Here is a 27,889-nt window from a genome sequence, read left to right on the forward strand (position 1 = left end):
CACCCGGAGACCGGAGGCAGGGACAGAAGCACAGGAGCCCCTGGCACTTGAGGCGGGGCCGGCCTCCAGCTGCACCCTCCTGCTCTCCCCAGATGAACTTCTCTGGCAACAGAAAAGTTTTGTGCCTCAGGTGGGTCAAACGAGTGTTCAGAGATGTCCAAGAATTAAGGTCTACTGTTACATCTTCACCTAGTCTTACTTAGCTCACACCTACTTACCCGCGTGTCACTTCACCACTGCCTGCTCCCACGAGCCAGGGCAGTGCGAGGACTCTTGTAGACAGGGAGCTGTTTGTGGAATAAGCTCCCTCCAGAGGTGGTGCAGTCACAGGTTTTCAAGAGGAGACTGGACGGTCACCTCGCTGGGGTCACTTGACCCCGGTTGTCTTCCTGCCTAGAGCGGGGGCTGGACCTGATGATCTGCGAGGTCCCTTCCAGGCCTTGACAGTCTATGAATCTATGAACAGAGGCACAGAGCAGGTAGGTGGCCCAAGATTACAAAGAAAGTCTACTAAAAAATCAAGGAATCTTTTTAAGAGCCCTAGTCTCTTGACGAAGCACTTTAAAAAACTCCTGTCCTTGTAACCCAACGGTGGATTCTTGGCACTTATGACAAGGTCCAGGCAAGTGAATGCAAATCCAGAGGTCCACTCAAGCAGCTCTGATTGCTGGACTGAGACCCTAATCCAGGTGCAGGCAATTATTTTGGGCAGAAGGCTACTTACTGAGTTTTGTCATGCGGCCCTCGATGGCTTGCCAGGCAGCCAGGGGCAGATAAATATTAATTTTCTAATTTTTTAAGGGACCCACAGGCCAGATAGAATTTTGCCCACCCCTGTCCTAAGCCATGCAGCATCAGAGCTACGGCCACTTCTGGGCTGAAGGGCAGCAGCTATGTAGTCCACAGGTAACTTCCTGGTCACCTTAACAGCTGTTCCTTATTTGAAACTTACTGTTCCTTTTCAGATAGAGATAGGACACATTTTCTGCTCCATATTTCAAACATAATCAGGCTGGCAATCAATGTAATGCAATTTATTAGTTTGTGCCAAAAATACAATAGGGCTGCCTCAAAAAATAAGCTTCACCCTCTACTATTTATTTAGGTATGCAGCTTAGATGTGAACTCCAGCTGCACTGCAAAAAGGAACGTGAAACATCTGACCAAGGATGTGGGCAAATATTCACCCTTATGAGAGCACAACAGTTCAGTAAGGGCTGAAAAGGACCTCAGCCAATGCCACGAGATTAAAAAAGCCTTTTTTGGGTAGCGAACCTTCAGGACAAATAATCACATCAGAATGTTCATCGTGATACCAGTACTACATTTTCATGGCTGTGCTACAAAAGCACAATCTGCTTTTACAAAGCATGAAAGAGATTGAGATGTTTGGGAAATATTTCACTTTGTAGAGAACAGACCTGTTTTAAAGGGTTCAGGGTACATTCCTCTTGAAGAGGGAGGGAAAGACTAGGACCCTAACAGCACATTGTTCATGAGGGAGCCATTTCATTTTTACTAGAATTTATTGGAACATTGATCCACACATTTTAAAACCTGATTTTGTACAAGCTCGGAGATTCTAAATTGTTTTAAGAAACTACATATTGATGTTGAATTCAATACAAATGCCCCTTTGGATCTTCCTGGTTTGATATCAGCTCCTAGTTCAAAATGCTGATCTCACTTTCAAAATGCCATGAGAGGAACTATTGCAGGGAGATGTTTTTGCCATTGTTTTTAGAACTCTCCCTGGTGGGTACTAGGGGTTTAAGAATATTTTTTGCATACTTTCTATTGCATTAAATAGACCCTTTTAAACCCTGGACAACCAGGTTTTTCCTTTTCTTTTTGGCAGACAATTACAGTGCTAAGTACTCATACTGTTTGTCTGATGAAATCCTTCCCTTGTAGGTTAGCATCCAACCCTTTAAGACATTAACAGTACACAGTAATAACTTCTAATTAACAAGTTATGGGGAACTGAATATAAATGCCATTCTGTTTCCCTTTCCAAGTATGCAGGTACCTTCTCTGTTAAAGCCTGCTCCTCCTTCCCCCAGAAAAAACACCCTACTGCAGCTAAAACTTGCATAATGGCTTCTCTCTCTAGGTACTTAATTCCCCTCCAAGGATTTCCAGCTATAATGAATTCAGAATCATTTTGCTGTGCCACATGTTATGGATTTGTGCCAGTGCTGCTATTAGCTGCAGTGCAAAGTACTTGGTTTCAGTTTCTAGTCCAATTCTTTTTTTTCTCTCTAAGTCAGAGGAACTCAATTGTGACGCCTTCTAGTTGTCCAGGGAGTGGTGCACTTGGACTCTGAACAAGTTTCACCACATTCTCTCAGTCCAAAGGAAAGTATCTGTATTACATGATACTGAACAGGGAAAAATGAAGTGGAGGAAGTGGGAGGAAGCCTAAAGGCTCTAAGAGGTCAATGGAAGAACCCAGTTCTCTTTAAAAGCAAGTTTAGAGGCTCCCTCCTCACTCTCAATACAGATCTTGTGAGCTGACATCTTGAAAAATGCTCATCATGGTAAAAACCCTCAAGGAAAATTCACCCTTTTTTTGTTTGGTTCTGTCCAGAGGGAAGGTGAGAAAAAAACATTCCTTATTTTGACACTCAAAATCACAAGTGCTTTTCAAATATGGTTGAGTGCTCTACCAACTGAATAACAAAGGCAGGATAAGGTGGCACCTTATTGACTAGTTCAGAGACATGAGCTTTCATAGACTATGGCTTAGTATTCCTGTTCTCTGCAAGTCTGTGTATAGCATCTGACAAAGTAGGCTATAAAAAGACTTGCGGAGACCAGAAGTACTAGTCTGTAGCCTACAAAAGCTCATGCCTCTCTGAACAAGTCAGATTTCAAAGGTGCCACCTTGTCTTGACTTCTGCCTAATTAACACCTCTCCGGTTCTATTACTTCACCTTCTGACACCTGGTCTAGATAGGGCCTATGTCCTTTATTGCAAGCAGAGTATACCAGCTGTAAACAGATCTTTTCCACTGTAACATCTATAATCATATCCAAAGCAAGAGAACAAACCTCTTCCTGCTTCCCCAAAAGTTAAAGGGTGCAAGGGGGGAAGAGTCCTTTCTAGGGCTTTGGTATGTATAGCTCCACACCTTCGCTTCTTCCTTGGCTCTTCTTTTCATATCAAAAGTCCTTTCTCTGATTTCAATATACTTTGACCATTGCAAAAGGGTTATGGCTGGGTACTTCATTGAATCAATCTCCATCAAGAACACCACTATGAAACTAGAGTTTTGTATTCCCATTCATTCCAGATTTATCACACCCTACTACAAAAGTGGTCCTATGAACACTCTGCTGTTCGCTGGGCTTGTAAAGTAAAACATGCATCCTATATAAACAATAAACATTGCCCAGCTATTATATGTAACAATTCATCAAAGAATCTCAAAGTAATTACACTAACATTAGTAACTTTATGATCATATACAAGTCTGAACAATGCAGAGTGATTACCACAAATGTCTCGTCTTTCAGGACAGTTGCAGATCCTGTGAAAAAAGGTTTAGCTGTAGATGATTTTGCTTTGATTGCCTGAGAAGTCACATGAATCCAAGACAATTAAAACAGATAAGATAAACTATGTTAAATGGATCTCAAAGCAAGTGGCCCATTACTGATACTGAGAACCACTGTAAGTCAGTGAACTGTACAGACTAGCACTGTAGCCTGTCTGCTGGGCACACTCTAGTGAGACAGGTTCCGTATCACGTCATCCGGGAAGTAACAGAAGCATATGAGCTACACTTCTGAAGGAGGACTTAGGCTTGATAAAAGACTTACCAAGAAAAATATTACCTGAACTTTAATGCAGTGTCACTTGCACTGCTTAAGAACATTGCTTTTAATGTCACTTCCCCATTGTTATCTGAATTGTTATAAAAGCAGATTATACTGGGATGTTTATGTTACATGCATACAAATCTTTTTAAACAGAAAATAATCAAAATCAAGCATTCAAAAGTTAGGAAATGCCAGAATAAAGGTTGCTAGTGCAATTTTCTTCATTCCTATTTAACTACATTAACACGTTATCTTTTTCCCCACAAAACATTAATCTCATTCATTTCAGAGCACAAGATGCTAATTTACAACATAGCTACTCAAAGTTTTGTTTTACTTCACTGTTCACTACACTTAATTTACTACACACCATTCAAAACCTTCTCTGAAGGCAGAGGAAACCCTTGTGGGTTTCTTCCACAGAGCTCCTTTGCTAAAGCAGTAATTCTCAATAAGGGTGACAAAGCATCCTGGAGTGTCTCCAGATTATTTGAAGGGTGCCATGAGTTGAGAGGAGGTAAGTAGGTAAATACAGGTACAGGCTTGCCCCTGCCTGGCCAATCCCCCACCTCTACAGCTTGGCCTTTCTGCAAGGAGTTAAGTGTTGTAATATATAAATTAGGTTTTTGAAATTGGGTGCCACTGTCTACTCAGTCCAATGAGGGGTGCCTTGAGTCCAAAAAAGTTGAGAACCACTGCTTTAGAGAATGACTGCTTCACAAATATTAACTATTTGATTTTCACAGCACTCCTGTAAAAATGAGGGGGTATCATGGCCTGCATTTTACAGAGGTACAGAAATTATAAGTCTAAAAAATATCCATAAAGGTACAAATAAAAACTTATACACAAGTAGTAACAATCTGTTAGTGTGGGTTGCAGGATTTGCTCAGCAACACAAAGAACTGCGTCAGGTCTCCAGAGTTGTTTTCAAATGTCTTAACCAGGAGACCCTCCTTTCCTTTCCTGTGGTTCACTGATACACTGAAGAGGCACCTTCCAACTTCTGCAAGAAATAATGACAGAATTCTACAGACAACAGCCTCTTTCACTACTTAACCCTGGTTTATTCCTAGAACAGCAACTGAAGCAGGGGATGAAGGAAAAAGAGTATGGATGCATGTAATTAAAGACTGTATTATATAGTGCACAAGAGGCCCATGTTAAGATTGCACAAAGCAACTTTAATTCTGGTACACCCCATAGTTTTTTGTTTTTGTTTTTTTTTTTGTCAAAAAGGGAAAAATTCCTTCATGTAGCAGCAGACAGAGAACTACACAAATCAGCAGCCAGGTTAGAACCGTCCATCATAGAAACCTCTGCACTTAAGATAATGGAATAACCAGCAGCAGTAGCGGAGTACCACCTTTATGGTATCCCACATTAGATGGGGGATAAGCCCATTAGATGGGGGATAAGTCACTTTGTTAGAAAGTTTTGCAGATATTCTCTGGTGGGGGAGAAACAATGAGACTCAGTGTTGGACTCCATTCAAAGCTGTGGATGGGAGCATCTAATAAGAGCAAATCCTCTTACAGTTTCTTTTAAGTCGGTGATTATTAACCAGGGTGCCCTGGGATCCTGTAAAGGGTGCTGCACAATATTAGTGCTGTTTGATATGCAAATACTCATACATAATTCACAAGATAAATCCAGACATTTCACATAGGAATCCATAATGTCAAAAGTATTCTGAGACCTGTTTGGGTCTGAGTATTGTGCATCAGAAGAATTGCTCTAGTATTTTTCTGTAGTAAAAAACTATTGAAAACTAAGAGCTGGCAAGGGATGCCTCGAGTCTAACAAGGTTGAGAACTACTGATCTAAGCTTCTATCGTTCTCCCTAAACCTGTCCCTATCCTAGTCCTCTCTCTTCCTCATCCTAAACTTCTCAACCCAGTCCTGTTCTCCACACCAATCTACTCCTAGTCTTCGTTCCTCAGATTTCTCATCTCAATACCCATCTTCTTACCCTGGGGCCTACTAACCCCCTGCATCTTCTATCCAAGTCCCAGCCACTCCTATTCTTCATCTTCTTGCCAGTCAGTCCCAATTTATCCCTAAAAGCTCTTCATGCAATCAGTCTCTTTTCCTCCTCCCTAACCTCCTGTTACCCCAATGCTTCTCTTCCCTTTTGTTTTCTCCACACTGCCTGCATATCAGCGTGAGAATTGAAAGCACAAGAGAGAGACTTCTTCCTTTCAGTTCTGGTGTCCACTCACATCCGGCATAGTTCATCTAGAAGGAAACTGCAGTTGGAGGGAATATCCTGCTCAGCGCCCATTAGCCCTAGGTTGGAGCATGTTTGGTGAGGACAAAATCTTCAGGTAACTAAGCTGGAAAGCTCTTGGAAGCCAACAGAACATGTGAAAATAGCCATTTTTCCCTTAAACATGGCCAATATTTGGACAGATTTTCACAGGAACAGCAAAAAAGGTACATCACAGCAAAAGGCATTGACAAAACAGAGGGACAGTTGAGTTATTCCAAAAAATAAAAATTGTGTTGAAAGTGACATCATTTTGATGGTTCTAGATACATGTGAGAGGCAAGGATTTTTGCTAAATCCCATGCCAAAAGAGGCACCAGAATATTTTTACATAGACAAATCAATGTATATTTTTCCTAGCCTCATTTTCAGTAACTAAGCCATTTTAGCTGCAATTTTCCAAAAAATCTTTGAGGCAGACATGAAACTAAGATAACTGATAATTTCCTCCCAAATTGTTAGCATTTGATAAACTGATGAGCAGCTGAAAGTGTGGGTCTTTTAACATAAAGCAACAAGCAACTTTACCCTTTGGTGGTACCAGACTGGCCTGTAAATCTTTGGGGATACATTTTACAGAATCATGGCTCCTTTTTATGATGAAATACTATTTTAGAAGCTTGCCTTTTAATTTTCTTGAACCTTTAGCCTTCCTGCTTCCAGGGAGAAAAATATTCAAGGTTCATTACATCCTTCCTTTGCATTATCTGAGTAAAATACAGACTTCTGGTGCTGGAGACCTCATTACAATTAATATTAGATATGTTTTGGGTTTTTCTTTGTTTTCATCAATGACTAGTTTTATAACCTTCACAACCCTATGGGTGGAAACTTTTTAAAGCATATGACATTGCTGTAACTCTGTTGCCAGCAAGGTCAAGTGGCCAAAGTTTCAGAACTATTCAGCATTTCTCTAAATCCCATGCCAGGTGTGAACTACTGGTAAGCTGTGAAGGTGTAACAAGCACCCCAAGAGCCTTCACAAAAGCCTCTGGTTAACTCAGGCTGAGAACCACATCCTTTGCCTGTTTAGTGCTGTTCTGAAGATACAAAGCAGCCTTGCTACCTTTTAACTGGGGCTTACCTAAAACATTCATGCAAAAATATGTAAAATACTTTAAACAAGTCAGTTTGTACATAACTCATATGAAAAGATATAGGTAGCTGTTGTACACATTCAAATACTGACAGAAATCATACAACCTGTGCCAAGACATGTTTATGATATGAGGATCTTGTTTGTCTAAATTAATAAGGGCTTCAAAACAGCAGAGTGCCAATCCCACAAGTTTCCTCTGTAGAGATGACCTGCCCAAATAGAAATGAGGGTCCCTCCAGCCACTTTCCCAGTTGATCAAAGCCAGGGAGATAAACCTACTTGGCAAGCATCTCTCTCAAAAGTTACTCTAAACTGCTTGCTAGGCTCAATCCTAGCTGTTCTTAGATTCTTCTGTTTAAGATAATTTACTGTCCAACAGGATTAGTGATTAAAAAAAATACGTACTACAGATTTGTGTTTATTGGGTCTCTCCCCCTCCTACCCGTGCTCTGCTTCTGGCACTACTTTGCTGTCACAGGTGCCAAGCTATTCTTCTATACCCATCCTACCTGATGCAGCATTAACACTTCATCATTGGCAGACTGGCCCCTTAAACCAAAAGGTTCAATACCTCTTTCAGTCACACCCAAGCTATTGGTGTAATTTCACTAGCAACAGGTGTCTTGCTCTTGGTCATTCCAAGAAGGAAGTGGGAGTATCCTTTGTTCTCTGATAAGGCTTTCAGGGTTAAGGCAACCTATGCTGCATGAGCCAACCAACACCCAAATGTTCAAGTCAGGACATCACCTTTGCATATTCTGATGCACTTGAATGACATTTTTGGTTACTCCTGATTCTTTGGAACAACTGTCTTCAGCATACAGGACAGGAGGTTCTCAGGTCTCACAGTTGTGTTCTGTCTTAGCTGCTTTTCTGTACCCTTTGGCCTGTATTGTTACCAAATTCCAGAATTTGAAATGAACTAGTTCTCATACTTCATTGCTTTGTCGGAACACAGCAGTTTAGAGGACAGTGGTGTGTGCTATTAGATATCACTGTGATAGAGAGACCATGCAAGACGAAACATCTGGCCCCAAAACACTGACAAAGGGAACAACATCAGTAATAATGATAACGCTTAGCACTTAGATCATTTAAGTGTCTTCCAAAAAGCAAGTTAAGCACTTAAGTCTGTCTTTTTTTATGGAAAAAAATCTAAAATGCATGGATAGTTTTTCAAAATGGAAATTAGGGCCAGGCTTTCAAGGGCATTTAAAGATATTTTCAAAAACCCTTAACGTGGTTAGGCAGGCAAGCACCCTGGAAGTCTATGGTTGTCAAGGGAGTTTGAAAGTCCTTAAAGGGTCTAAAAATATTTTTGAAAAATCTGACCTTTACATTTCACTGGAGACACAAATCAGTTAAGACCTTTACGATCACAATTAACCTAGCTGGTATATGTAGCTTTCATGCAACATACCCCTTTGAAGTCTTGATATTCCAGGTTCAATACCAGGTTTACATCTTTGTTCCTTATAGGAACTTTTCCACATACCTCCACCCCACCCTGAGACATCAAACACTATAGCAGTTTTCAGTGCCAAAATATAGCTTACCTTGCACTAAATATGAAGAACACAAAACAGCTTCATTTTTCTAGGTAAGACAGGTCACTGCAGACAGAAGAATATTTTACATCTGTTTTTCAAGGTTAGTCTTTTCTGAAAAAAGACTTTATTTGGAAGCTTGGACACTTAAGGGAGAGAAGAGAAAAAAAATCCCTGTTACAAAGAAATTCTAAATATACTCATTAACAGATCGCTCAATCAGAAAAGATAGCAGCCTTTTTTTTTAAAACTAAATGTTGTGAGGGAAATGAAATGGGAACAAACTCACTTTCACACACCACACATTTTGATATCTAATATGTTTAAGCGTATAAAATTAATGTAAAGCTTTAGATTGGGTTAAGATGCTTAGCAGCCTTAAGATATTAGAGAAGCGCAACTAAACTTCCATTTCAAAATACAATTGAGAGGAAGCTCAAGTATTAAAGTTTGAACGGAGCCAGAAGATGCTTATGCTGTCTTAAAACTGAATCTATGGGAATTTTTACACATGCAAGCGTTGCTTTGAAAAGCGCCTGGTGCTGTGACGTTTGCAATTGTATAAGCAGCAAAATGTGCGTCAGCATGAAGAAAATGATTGTGGTGCATTTTGCTGCTTACACAACTTCAAGCAGCGCAGTGTGGTGCGTGTCATTTCCTGCACAGAGCAGACTTGATTAACTGAACCTGCTCCAAAGCAACGGATCTCTGGCGCGTCTGAGAACTAAAAGGTATGTATATAAATGCTCTATAGCTCTAAATATATGGTCAGATATGAGCATGACAATTCATGAGCATTGAATGAGTGATGCTATTAAGACTACATATGAAAGTGAATTTTGCTTAAACTCATTCCACTGTACATGTGATGTCTTCAGTGCTGTGCTAGCAAGTCATCATCATTGCTGACCTCTAGTTGCTAAGGTGAGAAATACACAGCAAAACTGTGGTACTGTTACTCAAAGTTAATAAATTGATCAGCAAAGACTCATATAGGAAGGTCCATCGTCAACTTATGCTTACAGATGATATTTTTAAAAGGGTGCATTAGGGGCATTATTGGCAGACATGGTCAGAGTCATAGAATCAGAAATGAATAATAAATCAACTGATTAGCTGTGGCACAATTTATAAAAAAGTGGCCTACAGTTAACAGTGCTGGATATTGACTAAGTATAAGTTGTGAGTGAGAAACAGAATAATGCTATCAAAAGGTGCTTCCACAAAGGGTCCTCTTTAACCTTTTTCTTCTTTCCATTGAAAGAAGAGATCAGGAGTAGACTTGCTTGACATTTTTTCCTTAAATCCATCTCCTATTAGCTCAAATAACACCTTTTGCAAGTTTTAGTTTTAAGAAGCCTATCTACCAGATGACTATGTTTTCATAGAAGCACACCTCTGAAACCTGGGCTGCAAGCAAGGGTTTGTAACCTTCAAAAGGAAACTGGATGCACACGTTGCTGGGGTTATCTGACCCCAGCAGTCTTCCCTGCCCAGAGCAGCAGGGCTGGACCTGATGATCTCACCAGGTCCCTTCCAGCCCTAAACTTCTGTGAATCTGTAATTCAGAAAGGCATTTAAAAAAGTTGTTTATATATAGTATGTACTTAAGTGCTTTACTGAATAAGGGCCTAGGATAGCAAATATAAAGTTAGTTAAGTGTATGGGAACCATTTGCCTACTTTCATAGCACATGAATTGTCACTTAATTTGTTTCTTTCACACAGGAATAGTGTCACTAGCAAGAATTCCTTTAAACATGACTTTCACCACCTCTTTCCCTTTACTTCAGAGTAGACAGTACTTGGACTAGCTCTGCTTAATTGTTTTCTATTAGTATTTAAATTTGATCTTTAAAAGGAGCTAGCGGGTCAACATATTCCATTTCCAGACTTCTCCTGTTTGGATAGCTCCTGCAGTTATTTCAGTTAAACAAGAACCCATGCCAAGGTATAATGCAAAGTAATAAATGGTTTATTTTTTTCTTCAATCTTACAAGAATCTTTAGCAAAACAGTATCAGTCAACTTTTGTGATTAAAATAGGCTTTGTGTACCATGCACCACTAATTTCATTTACAAAATGGCACTTAAGGGACAATTTATTAAAAATTTCTGTACTTTGCTCCACACTAGAAAAGTGACTAGTTTTAATTTCTCAGTAACAGATTTATTGAACAAATAAGCATGATTGTGATAGGATTTAATTTGTCAAATTCATGAACAGCTGTTGTCTTTTGCTAGCTGTTTTAAACCACAAAATCCTACTCTTGTTGCTAAAATACCCTCCCATAGGTACATACAGGGATCAGGGAATAATACAGTATACATCATGAACAAGAGCAGTGAAAATGCAAATACTATTTGACTACTATAACTGTTCAAGAACTTTCCAATAACACTTGATGATAATACTACCAATATTGTATATACAGGCGCAACAGGAACACCGTGCAGTACTAACAGGTAGATGTGTAGTGCACCATATTTAAGTCTAATATAACTGAAAATAACAGAACCATGCATATAGGTATAAGGATGGAAGAACAATTTTCAGGATCTTATCTTAGTGGTTTGGTTTACATAAAGGCATATATGAGGTGCTGTGCATAAGAAAGGTCTTGCGTGTATGTAACAATTATGAAATTCTTTAACAAACAAAGTCCAGAGTCTTCATTGTAGTGAAGATGCACGAAAGTGTTAAACGGGATGTTAAACATACAAAATATAGACTTGGTGCTTACTATTTTCATTAATGGGTCAATTTCCAATAAGTGGAAGGAGTGCAAATTTAAATCTTTGTGCACTGCTTTGAGAATTTATCCCTAAATGTTATCATTCTGTGTCTATAAAATCCAGGCTTGAAGATCACCAAGTCATTCTGTATTTCTTTTTGGATTTGCCTGATCAAATACTGAGTGTGTGTAACTTGCATGTTTATTTAAATAAAGTGAGTTAGTGCTCTTCAAAGTTGCCAGGGTAAAAAAGCACCAGAAACCCACTATTTGCCCACAGAATAGTTACAAGCAGACACAAATAAAACTATATTTCTCTTAAGCTGGTTCCTGTTACTTCCATTCTGTAGGGACAGCCAGTAACAAAAGCTGTCATTGTTGCTCATTTAGGTTTTTGTCTTTCTGTTCAAGGCACCAGTAACGATGAGAAGTGAGATGTAGACACTAGCCTTCCAGGAAGTCACCAACTCCTTTTAACTACTGTAACTATCTTATATTAATTTACTCCAAGTTATGATTATGTTATGGACCTTATTTGTTGTTACTCACATGTAAAGACTGTGTAATAAACTGTTTTATGACATGCAGGAACAAAAAAATTAAGTTTAATTAGCAACATTATTTCCCAAGAAGGACCTAGGATATTGCAAGTAATACCCTCTTCAGTATATCTGTTAGCTCTGGAGAATTTCCTGAGCAGTTTTCCAAAGCATACTGTTTTCTTTTCATAACCTGAGGGGGCTTTAATGTGTTCAGTTTGAAGGAAAAAAAAAAAAAAAATCACAGAAATGGTCTGTAATCAAGGCTCAAAACAGCAGTCTCTAGGAGCGGTGGACTAGTAAAAACTGGCTATCTACATACTTCTGAACTATCCAATTCAACTGCAGCAATTCTAAAGAACAGCTTAAAACCAATTTAGGAATGGATGGGTTTAACACTTGAAAAGAAAATAATAGCTTTACATTACAGATCTGTTTAGAGACCAGCTCCCCTAACAGCCAGCATATAATTAGACATTTTAAAAAAAGGTCCTGTTTGTATATTTATATAGTGATTGTAATTGTGAGTATAAAAGGAACATGTATATGCAATAATATGAAAAGACTACCTACTAAATTCAAGTACAAGAGAAGGAGTAACTGGGGAATGTAACTATACACGCAAGAAAGTTTTGAACACAAGTGAAATATTTCTGAAGATGATCATTCCAGATTTCTCCAGTCAGCATAAAGAACTTGCTCCTTATTTGAAATGACATATTATACAAGTTGTGTCTTCTCGTTAGGTAGCTGGAAGAGGTCAGCTAATTATGAAGCTGATCTGTTAAACTAACTGTATTTTTATTTTTTTTTTTTTTTTTTAAAGAAGCAGCAGATATCCCCACTATATTCTAAGCTTATTGCTACAAGTAGCTCTGGAAAAAAGAAACTCTATCCATTTCTCAGTAAAATAAAATAGTGGAAAATGGAAGAATTCTGCGAGCTTACACTATTGACTGCTTTTAATCATCACTCCTCCATGTATATTGCCATAGAAATGAAAAACCTTTTTGTGAGAGCTTTTGCTTGAATCTTATATTCAATCTTGTTAAGAAAGCAAGAAAGAAATCCATTATGTCCTGTTACTGTTCATTTAATTGTGCATCAAGAAGTGAAATAACAACGGTGGGCTCAGCAAGCTTTCCATGGTCCTAATGCCAGAGACAACATTAGGTGGATGACTGGCTGTTTCACCAAGCTGGCTCATGGGCTACATGTGCAGCTTGCACAGCAGCACATATTTTGGGGTTATGTTTTAGATTTTTGCACAAATTAAGGAATCTTTAATCAATTCCTACCTGCATTTAGTCTTCCTTTAAGAGCCTTAAATTATACCATTACACAAAAAAGCTAAAGCTTCATGGAAACAAAATCACTTGACTGGGGTTTTTTGAAATTCAGATTTCATTTATTTCAGAACCTGGACAGGGAGAAGAGGACTTCAAGCAAACAAAACAAAAAACCCTGATATGAACTATTATCTGCAATATATTTGTTGGATTCTGATTAATTTAATCCTTCTTAACAGCTGCTGCTTCTTGAGAGAATGTGGACGGAGGAGTAGGGAGGCCGGGGGAGAAATATTAAATAACAAAACTTGTGGACATTTCCCTTTGTATTAAGGAGAATGTGATCATATAAAAACACTGCTGTCCAAAATAAATACAAGTGTTATAGTTTGCATTGTAATCACAGTATACACCAAAACTTTAAATAAAAAAAAGAGTACTTGTTTTCTATTTTAAGTACATACACAGAAAATCTGTCTAGCTAACGACATCAATGCTGCAGTGCAAAAGCTAAATTGCTTTTACTGTGCTTCATTCCATACCTTCTCAGTTGATATAAAGAATGGTCAATTCATTCCCAACAGGACAGACTTTTTTTTTTTAAACGTATCTTCCTGAAACTGAAAAATGGTATTATTCCAAGTAGTACAGCGTGCTATAAAAATGTATAACGATGTTCAGTAATTAAGGAGTAAGGACTTCTCTACTACCGCTTCACATGCAGGCACTGATGAGATTCATCAGCACAACAACTGGCAGCTCAGCTGTTTAACTGAAAAACAGATATTAATTTTAAGTGCTCTACACACACAGGAATGAACACTACTGTAAACAGAACGGTTTGGCCTCCGATACAAAAAAATGTTTTTGAAAGAAAGTGCTGAAGTTTGGAAATCTGTCCTGCATATTTCCAAGTGCCACTATTTTACATTCCATTTTAAAGAATTAATAAAAAAAGAACTGTATTTGAAATTAAATCTCAATAAGCTTTGGTCATGATTTCCCACCCCACCCCTTCCAAAGAAAGTATAAGTCATGAGTTCTTCAATTGTCTTCTTCATCATCACTGATAAGGTCCCTTTTTTCTACATTGGTCTCTCGTTCACGAAGGAAGTCCTCACGAATGGCTTCGAGTTCGGTTAGCTCAAGACGCACTTTCTCCAAGTGGTAGGTTCTCCGGTTCCTGATCTGCCGCAGTGGGAAAGGGTTGAGATCCCCAAAAGCAATACTGATCAGTTTCCTGAAAGATCATACAGTTAGAAGACAATCATTGACATCCATGTTCTTTAAATAGCATCCAGTACAGTACTTTGTACAATAGGTGAAATGCAACTCTGGTGTTGCCTCACATTCTTGGTGCGTCTTGGATGAAGTGTTGAAATTGCAACGGAGTACTAAAGAGCTGCTAGTTTCAGTATGAGCAGGTGAGATGAAGAATGACCCCTTAAATGCTGGCCAATCTGCAAAACCCATTGCAAATTCTATACTGTGCTGTGGTGTTAAGCACCTCAGTCCAGTGACGGGGAGATGTAATCAAGCTTTGGATAACCAGAGTTTTAGACCAGGGTATGTCATTTACTACACTTGAACATTCTGTCTAGATCAGTGGTTCCCAACCTTTTTTTGCCATGACCCCACTGCTGGAAGCGGAGCACAGTGGCAGTGGAGGCATGGGGGTGGGGTAAGCTTCCAGCGTGTGGCGTGGCTTGTTCTGTGTGTGTGGCACCGCTGGCATTGCCCCATGACCCTCACTTGGGTTGCGACCTGAGGTTGGGAACCACTGGTATAGATCATCTATCCCATAAGACAACTGATATTCATTCAGGACTCTTGCTTTATTAAGCTCCCCTTTGCTTCCTTTAGAAGTGCAAATGCATCACACTTTCAAAAAATAAAGCAAAAAAAATGCAATGGGAGACCCCAGGAACCATAAATAATGAACTACATTGCAAGAGACCAAGAAGGTATCAAAACAGCTCCCTTGCCCAAGTTATTTAACTTCTATTTTGCTGATCTGCAGCTGTGATGATAGATCTTTATTACATCCCATTTCCCCTCTTGTAGTGGTTTCCAGCTCTTGACTGAATGAACCCAGCCTTTATTGAAAGATACTATATTATAATTAGGTCCTGGTTTAAATCGTGGCCCTAGCTTGTGGTGTGGAGGCTCCTTGAATCTTGGAGTCTCCCTCCCTCCCTCACCCTCACCCTCACCCCCATATGCCTCTCTTGCCATTAATTGGTAGACAGGTGGTGTTGGCCTTGTCACTCACTGCTTAGTCCTGATGCCAGGAGGTAAAAACCACTCTGGTTTAAATATGCTATAGCTTTTGCCTCCTGCTGCTTGCTGCCGCTCAGATAGGGAGCAAAATAAATAAGTAAATAAATAAATAAATAAATCACAGCATATTTAAAACCATGGTATTTGCCTCCTGGCTATCAGGAGCATGCAGTGGGGCACCTCTAACAGTACGCAGAGGAGGAGGGGAGCATGGGGGGTGGGCAGCAGGGAGAAACGGGACTCCAAGATTAAAGGAGCTGCTGTGCTGCAAGCTGGGCCTGCAATTTAAACCAGGCCCCAATTATAGTTGTAATAATCATTATATTATAATTAATTATATTATATTTTAGATGGCTCTGTCTTAAGAGGGCATGCATTTTGCCTATTGAAAAGCTGAGCTTTTCCTACACTGGTATTCTTACATGACTTGTGGGTACACAAAAAATATTTCCTTGTTTCTGTCTAAAAACACTCTGCAGTAGCTTCTTGTGTCACCTGGGGCACACTTTTAGCAGTCTGAGACAACAATTAGGTAGACAACTTGTTATCCTGTCTGTTATTCCAAAGGCATACATAGGCACATGTTAATAAAAATTCATCTAGTTAATAGCTTAAAATTCAGAAATATATTGTAGTGGAAAGAAATAAATATTAATTCTTCCAGCCTGCTCAAAGTGTTCAGGAATCCTATAAGGCTCTTGTCCTTTTTGTACTACGATTAGGAAGACATGCCTTTTTTTGTGCAAGACTAAATATATATACACAACCCCTGTAACAGTGATTACTGTGCATGTTCTTTCATTGTTAATTTATAAAATCATGAAATGAGATGAAAAGTAATTTTATGCATAAAAAGGTGGAATGAAGAGGCTACAATTAAATCATGTCTGTTTTTAGTCAAGTGTCTTGTAAACTACCACACACTGCCACTGTATTCTGACCAAAGGTCTGCACACTAAATTACAAAAGGTGGCACTCTCCTACAAGTTTTAAAGGTTAGTTGCAGAGTGGGATTTAAAAGAGAAACAGAATACAGTGCACAGTAATCAGCTTTTGTACACTGATATTTGTCCTCACTGGAACTTTTCAGGAATGTCAGAATACCAGACCCAAGTTTAAAAGGGAGAAAAACAATTAGAATTCCACAGTCTTAGATTAATCTGTTTTAGCAAACGTGCCCTAGCAATACTAAGAGATTTTGTTTAAAAAGTTCATAGGAGCTTAAATAATCCTCCTTTAAAAGAAAAACAAAATCACCAGATAATTCAGTGTGTACGCAACATCTTTTTATGAAGCCCTCTCTACAACTCTGTGTAAACCTCAGAAGATGACCACAACACATTCCCCCCCCAGTAAACATAAAAATCTTCCACTAAAAAACCCATTCAAATTAGGCAGGGAGAAAAAAGTAAGCACTATATCAGTTTCTGGAACCTGCGGTGACTTGTAATACATTTTGGAAATACTTACCTAGCATCAAGAATAGTTCTAGTGAAGTACCGAAGATACTTGAATATGGACATTGAATCTTGCAGTTTTAAAATGTCTTCCTCCTTATACTTAAAAAGTGCCAGGGCAAAACGGAAAATTACCTGATAGTAAAAAATATATATAAATGTTACATTGAATGCAACATTCACGGTCACATGCACATATAAAACTAATTAGCATTCTTTTTCACATTAATGTGTGCTGTTTGACCCACACAACTGCAACACTGCTTTTCATTGCCTGGCACGGCAGTATCTTGCTTCATGGATTACCCGAACTCTTGCAAGATGTGGCAGAAAGAAGAGACATGTAAATTCTTCAACTTTTGCTAATATTTGCTCAAGTCAGTTTTTGGCAGGAAACAGAAAAGGCATAAGGATCCTTCCTTCATGCTGGAATGGATCCAGAAATCTTATCCATTATCTTATTGTTTTAAAAATAGATATAAACTGTAAAATGAACACTGACTTGAGAGAAGGCCAAGGGAGAAGCTGATTAGGTAATCCTGATGAGTATCTATAGATGCAGTTTAAAAGTCTGTGCAAAAACAAATATTTGCTGTAGAGAAGAGAAGCAGTTCAATATCACTTACAGCAAAGATTTGCACTTTCTATTACCTCTGCTTCATGCCCACTTTATTTCAGAGTTCCAACACTGAAATAAAAGCCACTACACAAAAACAAGGAAAATATGAGCCCTGATAAATGTTTTTGGCCTTTACTAAGCAGAAAACACTCATCATATTTGTTCATTTCTCCCTCTGCTGCTTTTATGCAAGAGAAATAAATGCCTGAGTTTTCTTCTTCATAATTAAAATTATGTAGCAGATTTCACTGACAAAATTTAGATGTAAAACAGAAAGAGTTTTTGACTGAAAGCAATTGCTGGCTATTTTAATAAGTTAACCCCTGCCCATCCAGTGTTCAAATCAGCTCTTTAACAAACTTGCAAGGTGTAACCACCCCCACATGAGTAATATCAACACCACAGTACCCAATAACAAGATCTGACAACTGAAAAAAAGTATTTATCTCATGCAATTCACCTTTGGTCCCTCATACAGGAAGGAGTCCCATATTTTAAAGAGGATGTCACTAACCACGCTATCTACAAATATCACCAGAAACCAGTTAAAAGTTATGAGCGTGTAGTCAACTTTGTACTGTTCAAAGTGAGCATGCAACCGTGGCAGTTTCTCACTCATTAAATCCTTGAACACTCGCTGGTCCACCTAAAGAAAGAGGACAGACATGCTGTTATTACTGCTAAATACTTACAGAGCTCTGTACATGATTCAAAGCAGATCACTTATTGCAGATTATGACAGCATAGAGGCCCATCAGGCTTACCATACTAGGCACTTAAGAGTTACCCATCAACCAAATACCATAACCTCCACTTTGTGCAGGAAGAAATCATCTCCCATTTTATTCTCAAAGCCACTGTTAGTACACAATCCTATCGTAGTTCCATTTTTCAAGGTATAACACATACCTGGGATCCTAGCAGAGTTTTGGTATAATAGTCACGAGGCATGAAAACTTCCACTATTGTTACCAGACACCAAAAAGCATCTTCCTGTTCCAAGTACAGAAGTGCAATTGCTACCAATCTAAAAGTAAATGCAAAAGTTTAAAAAAAAAAAAAAAAGCATATTATAGTAAATTATTTGAAGCAAAGTCACCTCAAAGAAGTCCTTCCAAATCAATGTGATTGCTATTTACAATATAAATACATTAATGTAGCTATATTACTCATCTATAATTGATTGAGTACAAAACACTGGGGTATTTTTAGTGAAAATAGGGTATTGGGCCTTGGTTCAGGAACTAATCCCCCATTTATAACATTGTTTATTATGAGAAAATTGGTTCTGAGTTACAACGTTTAGACTTCCAGTTTTCAGGAACCAATTGTGTAAGTCTGAGGACTGCCTGTATACAAAATAGCATCAGTTAGCCACGTGTATGGTCTTCCTGTTTTGCACACGCAGGGGGAGCTATGAAAAATCAAAGAATTTCTTTATATGCAAATAATAGCCACTGACTTTTGTTTTTCCAAGTAAAATTTTCTTAATTTAATTTAAACTCCCTGTATTACTTTACCTTACTCCATTTAGGAGAGAAGAGCTGCTTTGATATAAACCTTTGAGAGCTTCTTGGACTTTACAAAATAAAGGGAACCACAGTAAAGAATAAATATTACATTTGGCTTAAGTGTTATGAATCTGTTGAATTCTGACAACCTTAGGTGTTTAAAAATCAAATTTGTTAGGTTGCATGCTCTCTTAAAATTCCAGTTCAGCCATACTGTTTCTTGCACCTATTTCTGACCACTTTCTAGCCTGGGAGTGGGCAATTATTTCATACGTCTCACCTATGACTGGGGGGCCACTTAATGAGTTTTGGTGAGCTACCAAGGGCTGCACACACAAAATCTTTTAGAAGATATCATTTTAACAAGTTATAGATAGAGTGCCATACACTAAAAAAAAATCAAACATCTAGTATAACACATTTTAACTATTTCAAAAACTAAATTTTTGTCCTGATGTTTTTTTGAGTAGTGTATAGAATCAATTGCATAAAAGCTAAAAATAAACTTTTACTCTTGTTATATTGTGTGTGGGGGATGTGTGCTTGTGTGTGTGGCAAGAGGAGGCTGCTTGTGCACTAGGTCCCAGGAGCTGGCCGGGGTGGGAAGAGGGATGGAGGGGGTGCAGGGGACACATACAGAGCTCCCCCAGGCATTGTGAGCAGGTGCAATCTGCCATCTACCCCCCACATCTGGCCCATGGCTGCCCCTGTGGTGCTCTGCATGGGGCTGAACCCCATCCGCTCCTGCTTGGGGCAGCTCATGCCATGGTCTAGCCTGTAACTGCCCCACATCTGTGGATGGCATGGCTCCAGCTGGCACCCATAGCTTCCCAGCAGGGCTGTTGCTACTACTGCAGTGGCCATCCAAGTACTGCTTGGCTCACTGCCCCCCTGGCCTGACTTCCAGCAGCTCCTCCTCCTCCTCCTGCCTGTACTGTGTTGCTCCAGGCAGCAGGTAGCATGGGGAAGCAGCAGGGGCCTTTGGGGATGCATGCCAGGCACCACATGCCCACAGGTGACTGCTTATCATGCTAGGCAGATAAAGTGGGTGGAAGGCAACCAGAAGCTGGAGCCCCACACAATAGGGCACGGCCTACCTGGCTGCAGCCTCCCCCTGCCTGGCTGGGCATGTGGTGCCTGGCACATGTCCCCCCCCAGCCTCCACTGTTTCCCTGTGCTACTTGCTTCCCATAGCAGCACAGCAGGGGCAGGAGGAGGAAGAGCTGCTGGAGATGGGGAGCAAAACAGTACCTGGGTGGCTGCAGCAGCAGCAGCCCTACTAGGAACCTGTGCATGCTGGCCTGGGCCATGCTGTCAGCAGACACAGGGCAGGTGTGGGCAGGAGCGCAGCGCTGGCTAGCCCAGGCAAAAGTGGGCAGGGCTTAGCCCCATGCAGAGTGCTGTGGGCCAGATGCAATCAGTTGGCAGGCCATATTTTGCACACCCCTGTTCTAGCCCCAAACCCAGGCCTAGAGATTATTCCTATTCTGGATTAGTTCCACAGCTTGCCTGCAAACAATATTTTGTTACCTGCCAGGAAGAGCTCACTGTTACAGTACTACAATTATTTTCAGGATCTAAACTTTTGTATAAGTTTAAGCACCGGTGAATGAGGAGAGAAAAGGAACATGTTCTTACTATTACCTATGCCCTCTGCAAATGTGCATTACTTCATAGAGCAATCAAGACCCTAATTCTTGACCAGTTGAGTTATCCTCTGTCTATCATATCACTTCTGTCTAGCATAATAACCTAAATTTGCTAATACCATTTTCCCCCAACTCTGTTACCTGGATTTTCATTTGGCAATAATCACTGTACAATTTAGACTAGGGTTCAGCAACCCATGGCACACATGCCGAGCATGGCACGCAAGGCCATTTTGCTCAACACACCACCGCCAGCTCAAGTTCTAAGCAGCTGGTGCCAGCCATGGAGCCCAGGCTGCTCCCAGCAGGGGGCTGGGAGGCTGCAAGCAGACCGGGCTCCGTGGGCTGGCTGCAGCTGGGAGGCTGTAAACAGCTGCTCCGGGCTCCAGCATGTTGGCACTCTGGCACCTTCCAAGGTAGACACTGTGGTTTATTCAGCACTCCAGCCAAAAAAAAAACAAACAAAAAAAACAAAAAAAACTTTGCCTACCCCCGATTTAGACACTTTCAACCGATATTTTTCCTGAGCTATAAAGATCCAGGAAGTGATCAGTCCATTTTGAATTGGTTCGTTTTTTTCAAATCTAAAAAACAAATTGTACATCTCTTTTCCCTTCAGTTTATGAAGATTTCATTTAAATTATGAAACAGCTAGAAAATCTGTTCTCCAAGAAGTTGTTTGATTCACCCACATGCAGCAAAATGGACCTCATTCCCCCCATAACCTCTTATGTTCATTTCTCCACTTTATCATCTGGTAGCTCTGTAATATCCTAATCAAAGTGTCTTAAAATGGTCAGCATGGAGAAATGCCAACTTCAAAATTGGACTGAGGGGACAAACCTTCTTTTGTAGAGATCTCTTAAATATCTATTTGCACGAAGTGGTTCCTGAATCTTTTTCACTATTCAGTTAGGACTGTTAATACCAGGGACAGGATTTCCTGACCGGATTTGTAAATACAAGATACCCTAGAGCAAGTGATAGTGTCTGTGGCCTTTATCAGCCAGAGCCTAGTTTAAAAAAAAGGCCAAAGTCAAAGCAACAGTGACTTCCAGTTGCTTAAGAGCATTATTAATTGTGTGGGTTCCTGCCAATACTGCCTCTTCTGCAAAGAACTTAATCTACAAATTTGTTTCATTCGATATTCTGTTAGCATGGATTTTTTTCTTATTAAAATTAAACCAAAGAAATCAAGCTCTGTCAACTTGTGAGCTGATCTGAATATCCAAAATATTACCTACTGTACATACTGGAGAGAGGATTAACTTCAGCATATTATGTTCCTTGCCCTGTCACTACAAGGACAAGGACAAGTAGTTTGTTAAAATACACTCAAGACAGCCAACAAAGACCAGTAAACAGACTGAAATAGCTTCCAAATTAGCAAATTAAGTTAAGGAGAAAGATCTCTAATGAAATTAGGATAAAATTCACTTTATTGAGGTATAGTTCTAATCCTGCTGAATTAAATTTCACTACACGACCCTTGAATTTTGCATGTTAATTCACACCTGTTAAGACCTTGGCAATATCCTATATCAGGGTTTCTCCATGAAAAGGCTAGCAGCACATTTCGCAGTTTCTGGATCCCTTCAGAAGTAGGTGAAGAATAGTGCTTGTTGTTTGGCAAAGTTCGCAAGAGATCCAGCTCTATTTGTTTGGATGCAGGATTTTGTTTTTCAAGGGCATTCTGAAGCAGTGTTTGGAAATACCCAGGATCAGTGCTGTCCTTGAATTTTTTAACGTGAAGGTTGATGCACCACTTCCACATCTTGGAACGATGGTCATGGGGAATTCCAGCACGGATGAGATTCTTCAGTTCTGGAATGCGTACCATCTCTCTGTTCATTGTGCTTGCAAAATAGTTTTCCCATTTTACACCTGTGGAAATCTCTTTGTTTTCAGTAAGAGAAATGGATTTCAGATCCAAGGCTCGCACTTTTGCTATTAGTTTCTCTTCCTCATCATCCTCTGGGACTGTCTGGAACCCATAAATATCATATTCACTGTAAAGAGAGAGAGAGAGAACAGAGTTTCTACAAAATGTCTGCATTCCGGAAATTCTCAAAAACCTAGGGCCAGGTTGTCCTGTATTTGGTAGTTAAAAAATACTGGATAATTTTGCTGCCGCTTCCTTTTGTACCCACTCATGTGAATTAATAGGAAACCTCCACACACATGCTCACAAGGCCACTATGTGATTTCACTGATGTAATAATGCTCAAGTAGATATCTGCTTATATATAGATCTTTCACTGCTACTCATTTGCATGTTAGAAACTGACCCACCAATATACACAAGTTGAGTCAAAAGTCAGAAAAAGTATAGGTTGATGGTTAAGTGGTAGAGGATGAGAAAGGACTGTATGTTCATACTCCTGATGTTTTTAATATACCTTTAATACAGATTAAGTTTCCTACTTAAGCTCTATTGCCTGCACTCTCCCCAAGAACAGAATTCATTAGATATGAAATAAGCCCTCAGCTATTTTTCCCCTTATAAGTGGCCTCAAGATTTACCTGACCAAGTGAGGTTTAAAGAAAGCTTGTTCTGGTTGCTCACTGCTGTCCACTTTCAAGGCATCTTCCAGCAACTGGGTAATAACATCACGGGTAGGGCTTCGCTCTTCAGAGCAAATAGGAGTCTTCATTTCTTGAAGCAAGATCAAGTATTTACTTTCTATCTGACACAGCTTAGCCTCCAGGCTAGAATACTAAAAAGAAGAATATACACTTACTACACTCTTTTGAAACAAATATTTACAAAAATTAAATATCACATTAAGCATTACTCAATACTTGCTCAATAACCACAAAGTCTAAAAGATTGAAGACACAGAAAATTTGCAACCTGAAAACAGTTTTGTGCAACAAGATCTTCAAAGCCATTCATATAGTCAGTTCTAGATTTTTTTCCCCATTCTGGTACTATGAATACCGTATGCTCACTTCTGCTAGGAAGGTACTTTTTAAACACTCAAGTTTCTGTGGAAAATAAGCATTCGATTTGAACATTTGAGCCAAATCCATTTACCCCTTTATGAGCTGCAGCTCTAACCATATTTAAAAAGAACAAACTAATACAAATGACTTTTAAGGGTGGTTGAGGATTATGCGTACATAATGTATCAACAAAGAGATACCAATCAAATAAATTTTAAGCCTGCAAAAGGCAGAGAACTTTCCTCACTTAATGTCATAGTTATGTTCTTGAAAACTGCAACTAAGTGAAATGATGTTAAGCGAATCCAATTACATCACAGTAGCTACCTACTAGCAGGCGGAGGCCAAACAATGTTATAACCGAATATCGCACAACTTTAAACGAGTACGTTCTCTAATAGATCAGGGACGTAGTAACAAAACAACATTAACCGGGATGATGTCAAGTGAGAAGTACATTCTTCCAGAAACTGCCGCCCTTCAGAGTGCAGCAATTAACCCCATACTTCCACTGCTCTTAGACACCTTAGCCCCTAGACCTGGCTACAACAATCACAGAAACTGCAGGTAAAACATCCAAATTCTGCAAGGCTTCCCCATACCTAGAGACACCCTGTTTAAATAACCAACATTCATGTGCATTTACATGCCTACCTGACCCCAAGCAACCCACTTTGACCACATGTATTCACATTCTCTACCCACCTATACACAAACATACTCCACATCAATATGCACCAACATAGCTTACGAAAACATTTATGCACCAAGATTAACACATACTTGATGTGGCATGTAGCATAAAACTGCAAATACAACTATATTTCATGAACTGTAACCTTAAGACAGCAAAAAAGAAAGAAACACAGCTTTGTGCATGGAAATGTATATTATGGTGCTCAAAATTGAGTGTTGAGCTAAAAAGTGCAATAGTTTACTTAGCTTCATGCATGACAACAGTGCAAAGAGATCAATGAGAATGAAACATGTAGGCAGAATTCCTCCAATAGCTGTCAGTATATATAAATTATTGCTCTACTCTCATAGCAGAGTGAAATTTCTTGGGAAAAAAGTTCAACATTATGCAGTATATTATGGGCATGTGCACGCAGACACGCATGCATGCGCACACTAAAATTCTTGAAGAGAAAGTGGCTGTGCAGTTCCTAGTAGAAAAAAAGATCATTTTCAGTGTTTCACCATCTCTCAATGTCTGTTTAAAGGTACTTCCAAAACAGGTAAACAAGCTTTTAGTCTAACCTTTGCCATTAATGCTCTCTCTCTTGCTTCTGCATTTCTTCGTAGAGCAGAAAGTTCCAAAATCTCCTTGTTTAAAAATTTATTCTGGGTTTTGTAACCTTGAAGATTGTCCTGTTGGTAAAAAGGAAAAATATCAGAAGTCTAAATATTAATACTTCTATGTAGCAAAATTATCCTAGAAAGTGTACAACAGAACAGTAGAGGAGTAATGATCATTGATCAAGTCATTTAAATAATCACCAACCAGAAACTCTCCAGGCTTACAAAACAAACACAAAAAACCTATGTTCTCAGATATAAGGCAAGGTGAGGCAAGATCATCAGGATGAGTCTGTAGGAATGGGTTCAAGAAATGCCACCATGATAGCCACCATGAAAATACACATCTTTGACAACTTCTAATATCCCTAGTTACAAGTACTACCATCAAAGCTCAAAGTTGTGGGATGAAGTAGAGAAAGATACATTCTCCAAGCATTCTTCTTCTGCTATACCCACTTTTTTCTCTTTTGTCATAACACCTGAAACTTTTTTTTTTAACCACTTCAATTTAGACAGCAGCCCTTACCCAGTGACAAGCCAGTGTTTTTAAATGGTAGTTTAGGGAGCTATCAAAAATGCTTGAAGACACTCTGACATACAAAAACCAAGAACTCTTGGTTCCAAAATGATACCTTTTATTAGACCAACTGGAAAATGGCTAGAAAATTGTCCTTTTCTTCAAGCTTTCAGGATCAAAGTCCCTTTGTCAGGCTCTGGGAAAAGTCTAGATGGTACAAGATGGTAAAAAGTCCCCATTGGTAGGAAATACACTTCATTTTTGCACAAAGGGAGCTGAAGATGGAAGTCTGTCCCTCTGGGACCATGACAGTGTCTTTGTGAACTGTGTTGAGTAGCTCTTTGATATGTTGATCAGGTAAAATTCCTTCCCTGGAGGTGTCAGATGGCAGGCAGGGAGGCAAAAAAAACTTCATTGTTGTTCTGCAATGAAGTTTAAAATTCAAAATTGGCTGAAATTCAGCATCTTCCATGTTTCAGGGACTTTGATCCCAAAAGCTTGCAGAAAAGGACAATTTTCTTGCCATTTTCCAGGTGGTCTAATAAAAGGTATCATTTTGGAACCAAGAGTTCTAGTTTTTTTGTATGTCTTTTTGTCTCAGACCAACACAGCTACCAAGTATACCCCTGAAGACACTCTAACATCATACACAATTAGAAGCAGTGGGTCACTAGCAATAGGACAAGTACTATTAATTCTAAATATAATTAGTCTTCTTCCTCTTACCTTAGAGAGCTTTCTTCCATTCTAGACAAGATTTCTTCCCCTTTCCTCCACTGATTTTCTGCTCTCATTTATCCCATGGACCGGCTTTTTTCAATTTGTCTCTTCTGCCATTCCTTTATATTTTCTTTTGCACCTAGTTCTTTCCCATTCCCTTGATTACCACAGCACTTCTTCCATACCAATAACTTTTTTCAGTACTACTGGAAACTGGGCAATGCTGTGCAAATACAGGTAGTAGCAGAGACCAACCAGAAGTCTAGTGGCTATGAAATTACACAGCTATAGAAGAGGCCTACAAGCAAATCCCAATCCTCACTGGAAAGAGAAAAAGCCTCCTAACACTCACTAGCTCAGAACAACACTGCCAGTTTTAGTGTTCTCCCCAGGTAGAATATCCTAATGTGAAACATTTTATAGGGAGTAGGGATTTCCCTACCCTAACAGAGAGACATTGCTCTTACTTTTAGTTTGTCCAACTCCTGTAGTTCCTTATTAGTAGAAGAGGACATGGAAGAATTAGTAATTCTGCTTTGGGAGGATGGATTGTCTTCACAATCACTGAGTTGACGAGACAGCTTCATGATCACTTCATCTTTGGCTTGAATGGTTTCCATTAACATACCCAGCTGCTCATTGAGTTCTCCAACTTTACACTTCAGATTCTTAACTTCTTGTTGGAGACTATCTTTTTCCAGATTTAACTTTTCAAGTTGGTTGTTGAGACCCAAGATCTGACCATCTTTTTGGTGTAGCAGCTCTAACTGGTCTTTCGGAACCCCATCACAAAGATGGCTTGCAAAATAGTTATCATATTGGGAAGACCGGACAGTCTGCTGCAAAAGCCGCACAAGTTCCTGAAAAGAATAAATAAATGAAAAAAAGAAGACATTACTACGTAATAAAATATAATTACTTGAAAGTCCTCAAATGCTTTACATGAATTGACAACTGGAATAAAATTAGTGGCTTTGCTAAAGCAAACAGCACTAATACTAAATGAGTTTAGATACTCATCTTGATTATGACAGTCTTAAAACCTCTCCACTGAGCCAAGCGAAAGACCACAACCTGTAGGGAGTGACAGACTTAGAAACAGGATGTGATAGCTGTGGTCCATTAAGTAACAAGGGATGAAACTCAGCTTGTTAAGAGGAAAATCTTAACAGATTATGGACTTCAACAAGATGCAAGAGCTTCATTCCGAAACTGAGAGGTGGAAAAAGGGCAAAACACACCAATGCACTTTCCTTTTATACTTCAGATGTGTGCCAGAGCTAAGAATTTTTTTAGGGTTTGTTTAGAAACCCTTGAAGAGAAGGCAAATGCAAATGATTAAACTACCTTGCCAAAAGAAAGGAAGAGTTATTCTGGTCTTCACAGAAAAGTCTTGAAGAATTCTATTGGCAAAGACTCGTTACACAAGCTTATTTTGCAGAATTTTAATTTCATCTTTAAAACTACCTGCAACCCTCAGCCCTAGAAGTGTGAAAACCCTTTAACACTAGGTTCTCTTCCCCATCAAGCTGACCTGACAAAGTTAAAACTGCACAGGGCGGCTCCTCCAGGGAGTAAGGCGGCGGG

At 39.4% G+C, this 27,889-nt stretch overlaps 1 protein-coding gene and 1 long non-coding RNA gene across 2 annotated transcripts in view; one reads left to right on the forward strand and one right to left on the reverse strand.

Moving 5' to 3' along the window:
• The first annotated feature begins 808 nt into the window (after nucleotides 1-808).
• Nucleotides 809-2,228, forward strand: LOC109288375. Its single transcript, XR_002095124.1, has 2 exons — nucleotides 809-906; nucleotides 1,106-2,228. It is a non-coding gene; the product is annotated as an uncharacterized LOC109288375 (long non-coding RNA).
• An 8,463-nt stretch (nucleotides 2,229-10,691) lies between these two features.
• Nucleotides 10,692-27,889, reverse strand: part of TBC1D2B (TBC1 domain family member 2B) — a 146,758-nt gene continuing 129,560 nt past the window's right edge. The window contains exons 6-13 of the mRNA XM_019504395.1: nucleotides 26,770-27,162; nucleotides 25,024-25,134; nucleotides 23,341-23,534; nucleotides 22,332-22,826; nucleotides 18,567-18,684; nucleotides 18,118-18,303; nucleotides 17,052-17,173; nucleotides 10,692-14,541 (exon numbers count right to left, since the gene is read on the reverse strand). Of these exons, the coding sequence (XP_019359940.1) occupies nucleotides 14,346-14,541; nucleotides 17,052-17,173; nucleotides 18,118-18,303; nucleotides 18,567-18,684; nucleotides 22,332-22,826; nucleotides 23,341-23,534; nucleotides 25,024-25,134; nucleotides 26,770-27,162 (1,815 nt within the window). The 3' untranslated portion in view covers nucleotides 10,692-14,345. The remainder of the gene's footprint in view (nucleotides 14,542-17,051; nucleotides 17,174-18,117; nucleotides 18,304-18,566; nucleotides 18,685-22,331; nucleotides 22,827-23,340; nucleotides 23,535-25,023; nucleotides 25,135-26,769; nucleotides 27,163-27,889) is intronic.

Source organism: Gavialis gangeticus, unplaced genomic scaffold (genome assembly GCF_001723915.1).
Source record: "Gavialis gangeticus isolate Ggan-Ray unplaced genomic scaffold, GavGan_comp1, whole genome shotgun sequence".
NCBI classification, from domain to species: domain Eukaryota; kingdom Metazoa; phylum Chordata; order Crocodylia; family Gavialidae; genus Gavialis; species Gavialis gangeticus.